General features: G+C 53.4%; 7 protein-coding genes across 7 annotated transcripts; 4 read left to right on the top strand and 3 right to left on the bottom strand.

Moving 5' to 3' along the window:
* Window positions 1-512: 512 nt before the first annotated feature.
* Window positions 513-1,878, bottom strand: J4E84_000974 (uncharacterized protein; the record flags this gene model as incomplete). Its single annotated transcript, XM_049383609.1, has 2 exons — window positions 513-1,805; window positions 1,867-1,878. The coding sequence occupies 2 exons, from the start codon at window positions 1,876-1,878 to the stop codon at window positions 513-515; spliced, it is 1,305 nt and encodes a 434-aa protein (XP_049249127.1).
* Window positions 1,879-3,777: 1,899 nt separating this feature from the next.
* On the bottom strand, window positions 3,778-4,785 carry J4E84_000973 (uncharacterized protein; the record flags this gene model as incomplete). Its single annotated transcript, XM_049383608.1, has 1 exon — window positions 3,778-4,785. One exon carries the CDS (start codon window positions 4,783-4,785, stop codon window positions 3,778-3,780), a length of 1,008 nt encoding a protein of 335 aa, XP_049249126.1.
* Window positions 4,786-7,521: 2,736 nt separating this feature from the next.
* On the bottom strand, window positions 7,522-8,286 carry J4E84_000972 (uncharacterized protein; the record flags this gene model as incomplete). Its single annotated transcript, XM_049383607.1, has 1 exon — window positions 7,522-8,286. The coding sequence occupies one exon, from the start codon at window positions 8,284-8,286 to the stop codon at window positions 7,522-7,524; it is 765 nt and encodes a 254-aa protein (XP_049249125.1).
* A 2,361-nt stretch (window positions 8,287-10,647) lies between these two features.
* On the top strand, window positions 10,648-12,469 carry J4E84_000971 (uncharacterized protein; the record flags this gene model as incomplete). The annotated part of the gene is made up of 4 exons (XM_049383606.1): window positions 10,648-10,761; window positions 10,816-10,943; window positions 10,994-11,483; window positions 11,537-12,469. 4 exons carry the CDS (start codon window positions 10,648-10,650, stop codon window positions 12,467-12,469), a joined length of 1,665 nt encoding a protein of 554 aa, XP_049249124.1.
* A 361-nt stretch (window positions 12,470-12,830) lies between these two features.
* Window positions 12,831-13,298, top strand: J4E84_000970 (uncharacterized protein; the record flags this gene model as incomplete). The annotated part of the gene is made up of 2 exons (XM_049383605.1): window positions 12,831-12,978; window positions 13,132-13,298. 2 exons carry the CDS (start codon window positions 12,831-12,833, stop codon window positions 13,296-13,298), a joined length of 315 nt encoding a protein of 104 aa, XP_049249123.1.
* Window positions 13,299-14,135: 837 nt separating this feature from the next.
* J4E84_000969 (uncharacterized protein) lies at window positions 14,136-14,873 on the top strand (the record flags this gene model as incomplete). The annotated part of the gene is made up of 2 exons (XM_049383604.1): window positions 14,136-14,154; window positions 14,509-14,873. The coding sequence occupies 2 exons, from the start codon at window positions 14,136-14,138 to the stop codon at window positions 14,871-14,873; spliced, it is 384 nt and encodes a 127-aa protein (XP_049249122.1).
* Window positions 14,874-14,906: 33 nt separating this feature from the next.
* Window positions 14,907-15,723, top strand: J4E84_000968 (uncharacterized protein; the record flags this gene model as incomplete). Its single annotated transcript, XM_049383603.1, has 2 exons — window positions 14,907-15,274; window positions 15,675-15,723. The coding sequence occupies 2 exons, from the start codon at window positions 14,907-14,909 to the stop codon at window positions 15,721-15,723; spliced, it is 417 nt and encodes a 138-aa protein (XP_049249121.1).
* Between the last annotated feature and the right edge of the window lie 1,324 nt (window positions 15,724-17,047).

Here is a 17,047-nt window from a genome sequence, read left to right as displayed (position 1 = left end):
GTGATGGTGTCACGCATATTCACATACTCCCTCTTGGACTTGAAGCAGTACCACACTAGCAAACAACAAAACACGTCAAAGAACAATAGGTAAACGGTATTGTGCAGTTTCGTTCTACAAACAGGCTAGACTACCATCACCTAATCCATCGCGGCAATCACGCCATCAACATCATGGTCATATCCTAGCAACGACCGTACCATCGTGAACACCTCCTCTCGTCCCCGATTACTCACCCCGAAACGCCATTGTAAAGATGAGTCCACGTCTAATGTGTACTACTCGATCCCAACGACAGAAAGAGAAGCCTGGGGTATCTCAAAAGGGTATAAAGCTACTTGAGCTCTGACGACTCGAAGGTCTATTAAAGCAATCACACCTGCCCCAACGCCTGTGCTTAACCGCACTGTATAATGGACGAAGACGCTGTAACGCACGACATAAAACAATAGAAAGACATACAAGGAAGGAAAAGACGTATGAACGAAGCAAAGCGACGTGGAAGGGATGCATCAACCGAACTGCTTGATGAGAGAGTGCAGAAGATGGCAGAAGAGTCCATGGAGGTCGACAAAGAAGTTCTCCTGACCGACGATCTCGACGAGGCTCTTTGCCTTCATCACGTCGCGAGACACACGGGGAAAGCCATCTGGGTCAACCTTCTTGGCGGACAGGAAAGAGGACACAGGTGTGATGTTGCGGAAGTTGGGGGTGCTCGTCGTGGAGAAGGTCCGTTCTTTGTGCGGTGCAGAGAAGTTGGGTGGCATGGAAGAGGCGGAGGTTCCAAGAGGAGGTGTGTTTCCAGATATGGCGGTGGTGGGACGTGACAGGACCTGGGAAGCTGCACTCTCACGTTCAAGGACTCTATCAGCCAGGGAGATGATCCGGTTGGCGATGCCCTCAAAGGCTTCGATGATCTTCACCATGGCCTTTGTGGCTCTCCGGTAATCGCGACCGGCCATGGCGATGAAGGCGTAGGTGCGCTTAGCTCCTCGCGACCGCGGATCCTGCAGACGAAACACGTACGCGATGGTGTAGCCAGCGACTGAGTCTCCGAACATGATGGGCCCAGACGGCTTGCTAAGGGGAAGGACCTCGGTGGACAATGTACGGATGCAGGTGCGTCGCAAGAGCGAGTAGGTGCTGGGCGACTGCGGCTGACTGGTGGAGATGTAGTTCAATGTGTGGGTGTGTATGCCTCTCGACACGAGCATTGGTGAGGGAGGTATTGAGTCTGGGAACGAGCCCGAGGCGCCGCTCTGGTAGGAAGTCGACTGCTCTGTGTCTGAGACATCGGACGAATCCGTGCTACTGAGGTCGTCCCGGGACACTGGTCGTCGCACGGGGTAGTTCTGGGAGCTACGCAGTACCGGGCTGCCGTTTCTTCCTCGCCCGTCTTTCGTGGGACTACCAGGAGCGCCGTTGGGGATCTTGTCGCTGTACTTCTGGGGCACTACCATCTGGCAGTTCTCGCAGGCGTCCGAGTCGGAGTCGATGGTGCTGCTGGTTCTCCGTCCGCCAAAACTACTGCCGGAAGAGGAGGGAAAGCTCGGAAAGTATGGGTTGTGCGTGGGGGAGCGCGGGCTGTTGGGCGGCGACTCGAAGGGCGAGGTGAGCTGTGGCAGGCGCGCGTTAAGCTTGAGGGTGGTGGGCTGATCGTACAGGCCGTTGTAGGAGTAGGCCGAATGCGGCTCTTCGGAAGGCGGCGTCACACATGGGTTGCAGGAGCCGCAGGGCGAGGTCGAGGCCTGGGTGCAGATGATGGATGTCGGACCGTGGGTCTCGCAGAAGTGTGCGAGGGAGATCTGAGGTCGCGTTAGCCGGGCTCGTGACATGGCCGACGAGTGTAAGCGCGCGGGAACTTACCGTAAAGTCCATGGTTCCTGCTCTCTGTCTTATCTCTACCGTCTCATGGTGGTCGCTCTGGGTGGTGGTGGGTCGGGGTTGTGGCTCAGCTGACAATCGATAGCCCAGAGGGGAGTAGTTGCCGCGCTCGTCGGGACCGGGCTGCTCTGGTGTGGTGGTGGATGGGCTGTGAGTGGCAGGAGACAGCTATCGCCAGGCACCGGTGCACAGGTTTCAGAAGACAAAGGGTGGCGAGGTCGCGTGTGAAGATGGCGCGGGTGGAGTGGCACTCGGATGGGGATCGTGGTGTTGGTCGCAAACGTTGGGCCGGGCTCGTAGGATTATATGGAACGGGCTTACAGCACAGCGCTAGGACTCGACTGGCACTCTGCACGGCATCGAAGGGGCATACTTAGGCCCTGGAGACACGCACGGCGCCGAGGACCTGGCGGATTTAGCTCACATCATGGCGAGGATTCCTGGGAGCAATTACGGGGGCAGCGGAGCATCTTTGCAAGAGCCGACGCTACTGCGGCCGGGGTGAATGCGGCCTGTTGTTGCGGTCAGTATCAGCAGCGCGCCATTGGCCGCCCAGCCACAGGCTCGTTACAGCACACACTTGACAGTTAGACGGCCTGCACGCCTGTGTGACACGGCCTGGGGGCAGCCGACGGCAGCGCGCACCCAGCACTGCTTCCAGCGGGCGTGCCTGGACGAGTGCGCCGTGTGTGATGGAAGGATGCCGCCGTGTTACAGGCACACGAGCGGACGGCCCATGCATGCAGAGCGTCGCTCGAGTTGCATCGGCCACCAATGACGCAGCCCGCGCCCCGTGCATCGCCCTCCGGTCGCGCCTGCACGCTGAACCATGCGCCACTTCCCGATCCAGAGGGGATGCGACTGCCTCTTCCACTACCGATCAGCGCCCCCAACGTTCACCTTGTGCGCGTCGCGTTGCTTTTGTCGCTGCCCGTTGCACGTCATTCCCAATCTGCCACGGACGCAGCGCTCCCATGGACGCCCGCCAATCACACTTCGCCTGAAACACGTACGGTACCTCTGTCATGCCCGCCTCAGACTCTGCGCCCTCCTGGCCCCGTCAATGGTGGGATGAGGTGGAGCGATACTTGCAGAATAATTGTCCGCCTCTCTATTGACGCGGGCGGCAAAGTCCGTCGAGTACCCCATTGGCCCTGGCCTCGCCTCTCAATCGGCCGACGCCAGACCAGACGAGCGCTCGTCGCTTTCCAGAAGACACGCACGGGCGCCTATGGAAGCCATGGAAGCTGCCAAGTGGGCCTCTCCAACGACGACCTGCCTGCTCGGCCTTTGCGCCAACCACTACAGGGTCTCGAGCCTCTGTCGTCTGATTCTGGCCCTCTTAACCGCCACTTACCCGGACGCTGGAAAATTGCAATGGAAAAAATCCGGGGACTGCAATATACACGTCTGCCGATGACGGCCCTCTGCCGACCCAAATAGGCATCCTATATGGCAGAATGCACTTCGACCGAGTGCTGAGCTGTACAGAGTCCAGAGCAGAGTGGGTATGCTTAACACCCTCCTGTTATGGTCAAGCACAATATACCGCCATGTCAAGCTTTTAGCTAGAGCATACATAAACTGGCCGCATGCAACACCTGCTCGCTCGGCTAGGTGACAGCTGCAGGGTCCGTAGTTGCCGTCGGTCTTCATGATCAGCTAGAAATCATAGCGCGCTACGCGACCGGACCAGTACGTAATATTTGCGGGCTCGTCGCCGTTGGTGGCATCGTGAAGCAGAAACTAAGCCAAGCCAGCAGGTACAAGCCTCAACAACCGCTGCAAAGCGGAAATTGCACGGCAACCGACATATGTCAATTCTTACAGAGGAAGGTGCAGAGTTTGGCCGCTACAATGTCTTCTCTTGGTACTGTACATGCTAACTCGCTATCATGGCTCGTGCTCATCATCCAACTCTCCTCCGTCAGCTGCCCGACCTCGCAGGATGTCATACCCCATTACTTCGTTGATGAACTTCTTCGATATCTTCAGCTCCTCGTAGCGTATCCTTTCCTGTTCTGTAAAGTCTCTCGCCCCCGTCTCCATCATCTGGGCTATCAGTGGAGCCCAGACCTGATCAAGCTGTGTTATGCCAATCTGTGTACAAGGAATATCGTCTAGTAACGCAGGTGAAACCACACCAGCATCCTTCCAGTGCTTTCTCCAGCATTTACTCGTATGCGGCGACATGTGAGCTCTATACGTTAGGAGATATCTTCGCCGCTCGCTATATACCGGGCAAGCGAGGAGCTTCGCAACTTGCCCAATGCCACCAAGTATGAGGAAGAAGGCCACATCCTCTGAACAGGCTGGCTGGTTTGAAAATCCCCGCAGGAACTTTTCCACTGCTCCAGCACGACTGCAAGGTCTCAGCTTTCGAAGCAGCACCTGCACAATGAAACAGTACATGTAGAAGTACTGAAGTCGAAGTGGTGCGTCCAGGTTCTTCAAGATCTTCCTTTCTTGGCTACTGATACCACCCGTCGTACGGACGTGATAGCCAATACGGGAGCGTGGTCGAATGTGGCCGAGATCTCTTTCCAGAAGTAGTCGTCGATGTTCATCTAGAAAGTAGCCTACCCCAAAGACCAGGGGCAGCATCCTCTCATACACTGATGTCCACAGCTGCCTCTGTTCGGTTGGCTCCCCTACAAGGTGATTGGCAAGCTGACGTGTCAACCTGATGGACGCTATGTGTCGCCGTCTCATAGTGAGTAAGAACGGGAAGTCGATCGCGTCCGGTCTTGGAGCCGGATAAAGTTGTAGATGAAGATTGCCGAGCCGGTTCTTCACCCAGTAGCGCACAATCGCAGGTGCGTTCTCTGTCACAAGCATGTTGAGCACGCGGGACGTTCTCCTCAAAGCAAGCAGATCCGAGACGCACAGCTCGCGCAGCATGTAAATGTGGAGTTCATCTGGCAACCGAAACAATGCATCTAGAAACGGGCTGTGTTGCGATGATCAGTGGTGTTCCCCAGTGTGTGAAGTGGACACGGTACGTACCTCGAGGGGCTGGGCTCTAGCTCCTCGTCTGCACCACTCTTCCTCTTACTCCGTAGCGACGCAAGAAATCTACTCTGAAAGCCACCTGCCGCCCTGCCCAAACTCGATCTCTTCTTCGCGATCGCCTTGTCCCCCGTCACAGTCCCAGATCCCGATCGGTTCCTCACCCGCTCGGGCGCTGGGTGGCCTCTCTGAAACTTCTCCATGGCCATATCGCGATCGGCCAATCCAGGCTAAACACAGCCTCGTGGAAGCGGCAGCGCTCAGCGCGCGTTTTCGTTGCGTTACGTCAACGTCTGAAACCTCATTATCGCAATAAAGACTGCAGCATCCTTTGGTAGCACAAAAAGTGTAGGCGAGAGACGTTGGGTAGGGAGGTGGAGTTGTCAGGAGCGAAACTGGACGGCCATGCGCATGATGAGATGCAGAACAGATTGGCCTTAGCTTTCCCAGCGTTCGGGCATCGGTAAACACGACAGGCATGGTACGAGGCCCGGTCCAAGCCACATGGCCACGAGGGATAAACTCTGAAACGCGGCGGATTTGCCGGACCGCTGATAAAGAAGCCAGTCAGAAAGGGCTGATTCTAGAAGGGCGACTCGCAGGCTAGCCATGATGACAGTTGCTTGACTCGCAACCACGATCATGGTTTGTGGGTGTATACTCAAGATTCGATCGTGCAACCACTGCGCGAAATCCAATGTCGTAGCGCTTGTGTCGCCGCTATGGATAAGTAGTCTACGATATAGTCTGCGCCATGCCGTCAGTGTGCATTCGCGACAGACCGCATCAACGTGGACAGCAACCGTGCACAGCGCCCATCAGAACGCCAGGCGAACCCTGCGACATCGACGAGTTGACACAGTGACAGCTATGCGAACCATGTCGCATGGTCGGATGACTTTGGCTGCCTCGGGCATCAACGACTAGCTGCGTCTCCGCCTGAACCCTACATGGCAGCCGATGTAGGCAAATCGTAATAACGGCCGTAAGCAGCGAGACCACGGCGGCCTCTTATCTCACGATAACCATGACCATCCTCATAAAAGTTATGAGTCTATACAGTGGGTATACCTTGGTGTCAGCGATCTGACCTGGAGATGTGGTAGGCAGAATACGATAGTACCTGGGTACGTTAGGATGTCACTCCCATGCCTACCACATCATCAACGATGTGACCTACCTTCAACAGCAGTATACAATCGATATACAGATATGCCAGCTCGGGTAGTACCGACGCAAGAGACCGGATCCCGACTCTAGTTCTGCTCCTGCGGTGACTTTCCGCGTCCCTTGGTTGCGTTGATCAATGCTTTTCTAGGTAGGTATTCAGGTCGACAAACCGCAACCCGATGTTCTTTCAATAAAGTCTATCAAACCCCAGCATATCCCGAAATGCTCTGCATGCGTCTAAGGGGAGTCAGGCTCAACGGCGGTCGCTACGACAGATGCCATGTGGCCTGACAGCAGAGAATGCGGTAGCACAACAGCAGCCGCCGGGCCGTCGCCAAACTATCACGACAGCCCGAAGCGGGCACGAAACGATCGAACTTCTCATACGCCCTTGACGACGCGAACTAGGCAAGACTTAGAACTTCAATCCCGAGTGTGGCTCCCAAGCTACCCCTCTAACCCCACATGACCTATGTCAAGAAGACGTAGCAGCAAGAAATGCCTTTCTCTGATGATGCAAGTCGCGAGAGGTTACGAAGCGACAGTACATGCATATGCATATGTATACCCCCTTCAACCCGCACATCCGCAATGTCGTACGCCCATCTCCGACTCCCATCGTCCAAACGTACCTTGCATGCATCCGCGCCGCACGTGCAGTCTACCGCTCTCCCCGCATAGCACCTCCCCTGCCAAAGCAAAAGTCGCACTTCATCAACAGTCACACAACATAAACCACCATGCGTTCCACAACCTCGAACCGACCTGTCAAACCTCTAATCCTGCATGCCGCATACATAGCCAAAATGGCACCCGAAGGCTTCCCCGATCCCAGCACAGGAGGCAATGTGACGTGGAAAACGCTGGTTTCGAATGAGAAGACTGAGACGGATACGTTCACGGTGGGAGTTGCGACATGTCCGCCTGGAAGGGTTGTGGCTTGTCCCGCGTCTTCTTCTACGAGCGATTCTGGGATCCCAAGTCCATCTCTGCAGAATCCGGAGTCTTTGGGCGACGTGGGGTTTCTGAAGTTGCATCGACATACGCACGCAGAGATTTATCACGTTGTGTCTGGTACTGGGATGGTTGGTATTGAGGGGCAGGAGTATGAGGTTGAGAAGGGGTCAGTGGTATTCATACCGGGGGATGCGGAGCATGGTATCTTCAATACAGGAAAAGAGGACTTGGTCTGGCTGTATGTGTTCGCCGCGGATGGGTTTGAGGATATTGTTTATCGGTTTAGTGAGCAGGGTGGGAGTGAGAAAGGTGGTAAGGTTGTGAAGGCGAAGCTGTAAAGAGATGAACATAGTGGGTATGCGAGACTGGAGGATGGTCATCGTTCTATCTAGACGCAAACACTTCCGCAGACTGCCCAATACGCCAGCACTATATGGCCCGTCAAACGACCATTGATTCATCAACTCTGCACGTCGCCCGAGGGTGGCTAAGGAACTGAGACTACTTCTCAGTGGTCGGCGGAAGCTTCAACTCGGTCGGAATCACGACAGGTTCTACAGGGCCCTTCTTCTTTTCTTTGGTAGGCGGGTAATCTTTCTCGCCAACAAAGACACGCTGCTCCTCGTCGTTCTTCATGCTTTTCTTTCGGTCCTTCTCTTCATCCGCGGCTGACTTGCGTTTCCGAATTGGCATGGTGGTGTCGCTTGTAGCCTCGGCCTGCTCACCAGCAGTGGAGTCTTCTGGCTGTTTCGGAATCTCCTTATCTTCGCCTTGGACGCCGGTGCCAGTACCGTCACCGATATCGCCAGCAGTAGTATCTGTCGACTTGGAGCTGTCCTCCGCAGTTTCCACATCCTCCATCTGGTCCTCACCCGCAGTAGACTTTCTTTCATTGCCTGACAGTTCGTCCTTAGACTTCTTCTTTGTTCCGGCCCACTTCTCGCCTTCGTCCACCTTGTCAAACACAGCCCTCATTTTCTCTTCAAGCCAGGACTTGATCTCAAACGCCGTATCTTCTACGGCTGGCCAGGAGTGGCTCTTATACAGCATCACCCAGTCGTTTGACTTCGGATCAGGATATACAATCAGCCCGCCCCTGTACTCTTTGCTATCTTGGCTGTCGGTCGGCGGGATGGATGAGGTGATGAAGTCATAGCGTTGCGCTTCAGGGAAGCGATGCGCGTAATATGCATTCGCGTTGGAGAGGATGAGCTTCTTGATATCGTTGAAGTCGAAGGTGTATTGGGGGTTATAGCTCCTGGGCATTTCAGGGATGTCGCGCCTACTCATACGACGCTCGTTTCTGTTATTTGATGGTTCCTGAAGCCTTAGAAACTTACTCACCTTCATGTCTCGACGAGGGTGAGGTTCAGAGTTCATGTTTTTTTGGAACGTGTAGCTGACTGTGAGTAATCAAGAACGTCGTTAGCCAACGGGGTAGGGAGAGCTGATAAGAACTAATTGCAGCAGAGGTTTGCGTGTACGTCGGAGCGCGGAAGGTTCAGGAAGAGGCAGGTGCATCCGGGTGTTTGATCCATCACGCGTATCGCGAGTTACGTGGAAAACCCAAATATGGCGAGAACCTTTCTTTCACTTTCACCAAGATACTTGCTTACTAGAGTGAGGATAAGAGAGAAGTGGCATTCCTTTGCGCGGCTTATATGGTACTATCCCGAGATTGAGCGAATATCGCAACGCCGCCCACACATGATCCCGCTCCCACTCTGTTGACAAGGCCTCTTCCATGTTGTTGCATCGAGTTCTTTTGGATGTTTACTCTCACTGTGAACCAAATTACTCCCCCAGCCTGTGAGTGGTTCTCCGCATACGATTACATCACCGATTATCTGTTCGAGTAGCCACGGTGGATGGTGAAGTAGCTCGGGGAGCGACTGAAGGTGGCTGGTAGAAGGTGATGTTAGAAATGTTGCATGAATACTCGCCGTGGTGATTGGATCGGATGTTTTATAGGCGGCCAATGCGGGTCGGAAACCTTCTCAAGTGTCGAGACCGCAATATGGTCCATTTTTTGCCATGTACAACATGGCGATACACACTCCATGGGCTCGTAAAAGCAGTCCGAGAGTGAAAGAACGACTAATCGGTGACATACTTTGAGCAGGAACTGGAAAGCATCTTCACGGCAACATCATGAACGACAACATAATCTCAGTCATTCAGTTAGCTTTTCCATTTTAAATCTTCAGGTACATTCGAAAGGCTTGGCTACCCAGAATCTGACAGTGTAGCAGTATCTAAGATACAATTCTGGGCTCTTCCACCGCGTGGTGGTTGCATGAAACGGGCGTCAGTTGACCAGGACCTCATCACCGACACCGTCCACTTTTAAGACATCATCAGCAGCTCAAGGCCAATGGCTATATACCTAGGTAGGCTGTCGTGTGAGTAATAAGGAACTGAAGATAGCCTGGGTGCTAGCTGAGCGCAAGCCAGCACCAGAGCCCTGGAGCCGCCGGTGCACTGACCACCACCTGCTCACCTCTCGAGCGCTGGGCGTCATCTCAGTTCACCTTCCTAATTTTATGCACTAGTATCTACGAATGGCCGTGACGAAAATTGTTGTTGTCTCGGTGCGACGCTTATTGGCATACTATATCGAACAACAGCTCACCTATTTGATGCACCCATGGCTGCATGGGTATCCCGTGGCGCTAGGTGGACTCGAGGAAGGCTGAACCCCTACATTTAGGGTACACGTACGAATCGCGACTACCTCTGCATGCGATCACGTTGGATCGTGAATAAAACAATGGTACCCCTAGCGACGAAGCGATAAGGTGGATACTTGATGGATCTCTATTGCGGCTAGAGAACCTACGACGGCTAGAATTTCGTCCGTACGCCATTATGGCACGTACCCCGCGGACTGCGCGCATTCTTTCACACCAGCCTTACCAGGCCATCGGAAGGCATCGCATAGCCAGTCGAGATGCCTCGGCAAGATACCCTGCCAGCATTGCTTCCTTTTTGCGGGGAATATCCTCGTCGGACCGTCTTGCCAGTTACAGCCGAGATGACATTCCCGCTCCCATCTCACCGGGACACCGAACGACGTTTCAAAAAGTTTAATTCTACCTGTCAGAAGTCAAAATTGTCTACAACTGTGTACATACAAAATCCGCGAGGTTCCCAGAGCCCCAGGCACGTGGATGAGTTCTAGCAGCTGTGCCACAGCTAGCCACGTATCGACCGTATCTCGCGCCAGGCCTCAGCGAGCGAATCAGTGACACCGCTAGTCGCCGAATGTTCCACCGCGATGACGCACTTGTGTATTGCCTGGCGAAGCCACCGGCACGGCAGGCGAGCTTGACTCCGTTGACGATTACTACGCAGTGTACGTGGAGTCGTTTGCGTTAGGCTGAGGCGGGACGTGTCTGCGGCTTATGCGTGATCGCGACAGCATTACGAGATGCTGGCCGGGCTGGACTAGGGCAAATGACAGGAGTATATATGGATGCTCGACCCGTGCCTGATGGATGGGCCTTCCTTGCACGTTTGTACGCGGCTGTATCTCCTCTACCGTCGTGAGTCCCGAGCAATTGGAATATACACCTGGGTAGCCCTCGTCGTTACTTCTCTATTCATACTTTCATCCCGTCCGCCGATATGTTGCAACTTGCAGCAGCAGCAGCAGCCTTAATAGGTGCAGCATATGCACAGAACTCCTCATTACCTACAGTCGACCTGGGCTACGAGATTTACCAGGCTTCAGGCTTCAATGTTCGTATACCATCATCAAAGTCTCGATGTCACCTTTTTAATTGACCCAATTAGGACACCGGCAACTTCTACAACTTTTCCAACATACGGTATGCTGCACCACCTGTCGGTGACTTGAGGTTTGCACCACCTCAGGCTCCAGCAGAAAACAGGTCATCTATCAACACTGGCGAGACATCGAGGTAAGCACCACAGGAAACCGAAGTCCATACAATCATACTAACATCTACAGAATATGCCCTCAGGCAAATCCCGCTTGGTCTGCAGCCGCAGCACAGTCGTTGGCCAGATATGCGCTCGGCCTTCCTGCTTCGAACACAACTTATTCAGTGATGCCAGCAAATGCTACCAGTCCGGTCCCACAACCGGATCCCCGCGAGTCTGAAGATTGCTTATTTTTGGATGTTTTTGTTCCCGAGGATGTGCTTAGCAAAGCTGGGCAAGGCTACGGGGCTCCTGTTCTCGTATGGATCTACGGAGGCGGCTACACAGGAGGCGAGAAAAACAACAACCCTGCGGGTCTGCTCGCGGCCTCCGGCAACTCGTCCAATGGCGATGTTATCTACGTTGCGATGAATTATCGCCTTGGTGCTTTGGGCTGGACGGGTGGCCCTTCATACCAAGCAGAAGGAGGTGTATCCAACCTAGGTTTGTACGATCAGCGATTTGCGCTTGAGTGGGTCCAGGAGAATATTCATCTCTTTGGAGGTGATAAGAACCGAGTAAGTCAGAACTGGTCCATGCATCTATGATTTGTGCTGATTTATGTCTACAGGTTACTGTATTTGGTGAGAGCGCTGGAGGCGGCTCGATCATGCATCAGATTACTGCATACGGTGGTGCTAATGGATCTGCTCCTTTCCAGCAAGCCGTACCCCAGAGCCCTGGATGGCAACCTACAACCTCTGTTGTCACTCAGGAAGATGTCTACCAGAGGTTCCTCACTCTTACCAACACCACTTCCCTCGCAGAGTTGCGGGCTCTCTCATCTGAAGAGGTAATGCTTGCGAATGCTCAGCAGATCACCTATGATTCCCCATACGGTACATTCACTTACGGGCCGGTCGTGGATGGTCTTTTCGCTCCTCTTCAGCCAGCTCAGCTTTTGGCACAAGGTCGATTTGACAAGGACGTGCGCGTAATGGTCGGCCACAATGCGAATGAAGGAGCCCTCTTCACGCCCTTCTTCATTCCAAACGAGGCTGCATTGGAAGATCAAATCTCGTCCGCTTTCGCCAACGCTCCAAAGTCTTCCATCGATTATGTTACCAAGACTCTCTACCCCCCGGTGTTCGACGGGTCTCTACCATACACCAACAACTTCGAGCGCGGTAGCCTCATTGTCAGCGAGGGAGTCTTCACGTGCAACACCAACTACCTCTCCAGGGCTTACGGAAACAAGACATACTCCTATCTCTTCGCAGTTCCCCCGGCTATTCATGGTCAGGATATCCCGTACACGTACTTTGAGGGCGGTGCAGGTTCCACCGGGCTCCAAGGTGTTGCCAACACCACCATTGCCATCGCTCTGCAGGAGTTCATCACCAGCTTCGCTGAGAATGGTGTGCCAGATGCTACAGGCGTGAAGCAGTTCAACATGTACGGTCCGGATGCGACCGTCTTGGAGCTTAACGTTACCGGCATCGAGGATGTACGCGACAGCAACGCGAACGCTAGGTGTGCATGGTGGCAGAAGGCGCTGTACTAAGCCTGAGCTCATGCAGTATAATACCAATTAGTACGGCAAAAGTAATCGTAATGAATCAACATCGCGCACAATAGCATAATTCACATGTAAAAATTTGTGATGCCCCGGCATGCGAATTCCGTAAACGCGACGTTCCTCGCGCATGCATGGCAACACGCGGACCCACATCCGCGATTGGCTGATCATAACTACGTCATAGCACAGCAGCTCAGTCCACGTCCACACATCCTTTAAAGCTGTCTTCCGCACACACCCAAAGGAACCTCATCTAACAAACCATCGAACAACTCAATTGCCACCTCTCTCACCTCTACCAACAACTTCACCTCGAAACACCAACACCACACACAACACCATCAACATGTTCCGCCAACAGATCGCCCGCCAGGCCCGCCTCTTCAGCACCACACCAGTCGCGCGCAAGAGCCCCGTAGAAGCTATCAAGGATGCCGCCAAGGCTGTCGACAGGACAATCTCCGGTGCCGCTGTAAAGGGCATTGAGAAGGGAGGTACGTACATTACCCATCCCCTACACACCCTACCTGCATTACACTGCCTGATGCTCTCTGTTCTCAACAGCCGAGAATATGACGACATCGTACAGTGCGCACACCAGCTACGCTAGCACTATGAAGAAACACATGCTAACACCTTTTCAACAGAGGAAGTCGCTGGCGCCGTCAAGGAAGCCACCCCCGACACCACCGGCGAGGCCAAGGGCCAGGCAAAGGAGATGGCCGGCGAGGCTAAGGGCAAGGCTCAAGAGCTTAAGGGCGAGGCCAAGGGCAAGACCCAAGAGCTCAAGGGCGAGGCTAAGAGCAAGATGTAAAGACGTCGACGGACATCAGGGACGACACATATTGACTTCGAGGAGGCATGCTTCGTTGCTATAGCTGCACCGAGTAAGAAGACGCCTAATCGTCACGGCAGAATGAATGAAATAATGTTTCAATGACGACAATGTGGCTCTCATGGATGGTGATACGCTATGTTTATTCAATTGAGGTTACGTTGCTGACACTACTGGATGAAGGACTGTCCTCGCCAACGTCGATCTCGATACCTGTACTGCGCTTCAATATTCCGCTGCCTTCCTCGTATTTCGGCTCGATTGCTTTTCGATAACGACTCTCGTCTATACACCACATGCCACGGCCTTGACGGCCTCAGCGCATATTCAAGATACAGCTCCTAGCAAAACGTTACACAACACTGGGTGCTCATCTTCGGTACGAGGTCAGCAATGTGGTGCGTTGGAGGCACGGGAGATATCCAAGTCATTGCGCAGTATTCTGGAGGCTCATTCGACTTGTATCCCAATACATCATGATCGCCGATGTCAGATAGTCATCACGTCAATTGGAGGCGAGATACGTCTAAGGAAACACATGTTGTATTGAACTATGGCCCAAGATCTTGCAGCCATGATGATTAAATACCCAGCCCAGACATCATTGACACAGCGGGAGGGTGGGGAGGGAGAGAAGTGAAGAGAATTAACAACAAGGAAAAGGTATGTCTACACCAGTAAAGGACAGTAGAGAATGTGAATGTGGTTTGTTTGGTAAAGACGCAATGACATGTCGTAGCTTCACCAATCGGCCTCACAACGGGCTTACATCGCCTAACCGCGTGAGTGTCGTGCAGTATAGATTACATGAACCACATGCCCATCTACCAAGACAGTTAGTACTCATCCTTTTGAACATCAGGCAGCAGTGGAAAACTCACCATGCCTCTCTTCACTTTGTCATTCTGAGCCTCGTATGTCACCTCAGGTGGCATCGCGTACCCACTCTTGGTGGAGCTGGCACTCGTCTCAAAGGTCGTGAGTGTGAGACTGCCCGTCGCGCTGGTGAGGTAGGTACTAGAATCCACAGGCCAGGAGGAAGCGGTAGCATCCGTGTTGGTGACCGAGCTGACGGGTGGGGTCCAGTAGGAGTAGCCTGAGGTAGAGCTGCTGGGATAAGCGGTGGAGGACTCGACCGGGAAGGAAGTAGCGGTGGCGTCGGTGTAGGTTGAGCTTAGAGAGCTCTCAGAGGCTGTAAGGATAGAGGAAGTCTCGACCTCAGAGCTGGACTCGCTGCTAGAAGATGCTGAGGCGGTGGAGGAAGAGGGGAAGGTGGTGTACTCCGTTTCGCTGTACATGGATGAGCTAGATACTTCGGGGGTCTCAGAGCTGGTCGAGCTGACAGACGTGATAGGAGAGTCGGAAGAGGATGTGTCAGAGGGTGTTACTGTCGGGACGGGCGTCTCGATAGTACCAGAATCACTGGTCAACGACTCCGACGGCGTCTCGGAAGGCAAGACGAAGCTGCTAGTGCCTGAAGTTACCGACTCAGTGTACGAAACAAGCTCAGAGTCCGTGGATGATTCGCTGAATGAGGAAGACCAGTACGAATAGCTCTCCGTGGTTGGCGAGGGAGTAGGCAAAGTTATGACTCCAGACGACGTGGGTGTGGAAGAGTCTGATGTCGTCTCGATCGAGCTGAACGAAATGCTGAACGAGTACGGCAACGAGGATGTTGCAGAATCAGTCTCTGAAGCACTAGGCACACTGCTGGTATCATATGTAGAAGATGCCGTGTACGAAGGTGTGTATGAGGCCAGCGAAGAAGAATCTGAAGAGATTCCAGTTTCAGTAGCTGATGAAGACTCTTCGGAACTAGTGGGTGTATATGAGGAGCCGTCCGTGGTCGAGGATCTGGACATGGTGAGTGTTCTAGACCAGGTACGTGTGGAAGAACGACTCCGGGAAACTCTGGATTTCCTAGACCACGTTGAAGTCGAGGTTGAAGATGACGTGTAATAATCAGTGGTTGGCGTCGGAGTCTCCGACTGGCTATAAGAAACTTCGGAAGTGTAGGTGATCCAGGAGATTGTGGAGATGTCGATCGACGATGAAGACACAGTATCGGTTTCAGAGGGACTGCCGCTGCTGGTGGCGTTACCAGGTGGACCGTAGTAGCCCGACGACGACGGAGTCTGAGAAATAGTTCCGTTTCCACTGGATGTTGCCGTGGGCCCAGTGTTCGTCTCCGTGATAGTACCATTGGAAGGGTATGGAACGGATGTGGTAATGGCAATGGTGGAGGTGATGACGGACGTAATGACAGTTACATTGGTGCTCGGGCTTTCTGTAGTTGTCGACGAGCGTGGAATGTATGAGCTTCTGGGTCCAGTGGAGTTGCTACTGGCAGTGGAGGTCAAAGATGGCATTGAAGATCCTGGCGCGGTACCCGTACCCCAAGTAGATGAAGCTGTACCAGTACTGTTGCCATAAGGTGCGGAAGACTCATGTGGCGGCAAAGTTGGGTAGTACCCTGTTCCGGATGACTGAGGTCCAGTCGAAAGAGGGATGCTCATGGAAGAAGAGCTGCTGCCCCAGCTGCTCGCTGTAGCTTCGGTCGACGTATCTCCAGAGAAAGTTTCACTGAGCAATGGATTAGTTAAGCGAGCAATTATATTCAGGATTGATAACAACTCACGATGTCGAGGGAACAATAACCGATGTGATAACAACGACACTAGTGTAGACGACTGTAGAGGGACCTGGCGATGTAGAGTTTGCAGTTGACGAAGACGTTGGAACTGGAGGCGTCCAAGTAGACAGCGAGACGCCGGTGCCGCTGGAGAAGGTGGACGACGCACTTCCGCCGGTGCTGCTTAAACTTGGGTAAGGAGGAGAGTATGGTGGTGGTGGTGCATACTGCCGAGGCCGTACATGCTGTGGGAAGTTCACTAATTCAGAATATTAATTCACGTGCTTAGATTTCAGAGAGCGTGACGATTGGTACGTTGACGGAAGAAGTGTGTACATCCAACAGCAGATACGATGGGGAGACTTACATGGCATCCGCTCAGCTGCAGTGAGCGTTAGGAAAGCCGCGAACGGAGTGAAGGTACTGAGCTTCATGGTTGTTATGTGAGTCGCAAGACACACCTGTTCCAAGAGATGAAGAAAGAAACGAGTGTTGAGGGGAAGTAATGAGAGGATGTGTCGAACAGACAACTACAGCTGGACGGCTTGAGCCTCGATTGACTGGAGACAATGACCTTATATGTGATGATCTACGTTCCACCGCGACAATATCATGACACGATACTGCTACAGCCGTACGGCCGCAGTGAAATACTCGGTTAGCTCCACTATGGGCATGCAGCACGGCATCATGCTTGTATCGATGGTATCCGATTCTTTGAATGATGACAACGTCTACGATGAAGACGGCTAGTTTGAAAATCATGACTTCTATGCGCTTGATGCTGAACGTGTTGGGCTCCGTCTCTTGACTGCGAGAGTTTGGAGTAGCGGCTGCCTCTGAGAAAGGCATGCACCGCTTCGATAGGCCATAATGGCTTCAGTCGATGCATAGCAGCCCGCATACGAGGTAGCTGGTGTATGCATTTAAATTGCCAGTGCAACAATCCGCTAATATCTTGAGTCTAACCCAAGAAAGGAATCACGGGAGGGTAAACGACGGACGGATAGCAACATGACACTGCAGCGCAGCGATCACCGCTGGTAGTACAGAAGGCGAAGGAAGAAATTCGCGAATGACGAAGTGACCCAGCGCA

This window comes from Alternaria hordeiaustralica (genome assembly GCF_023758085.1).
Source record: "Alternaria hordeiaustralica strain BMP 2776 chromosome Unknown scaffold_1, whole genome shotgun sequence".
NCBI lineage: Eukaryota > Fungi > Ascomycota > Dothideomycetes > Pleosporales > Pleosporaceae > Alternaria > Alternaria hordeiaustralica.
Note: the sequence above shows the minus strand (reverse complement) of the source record. Positions and strands in the feature narration are given on the sequence as shown.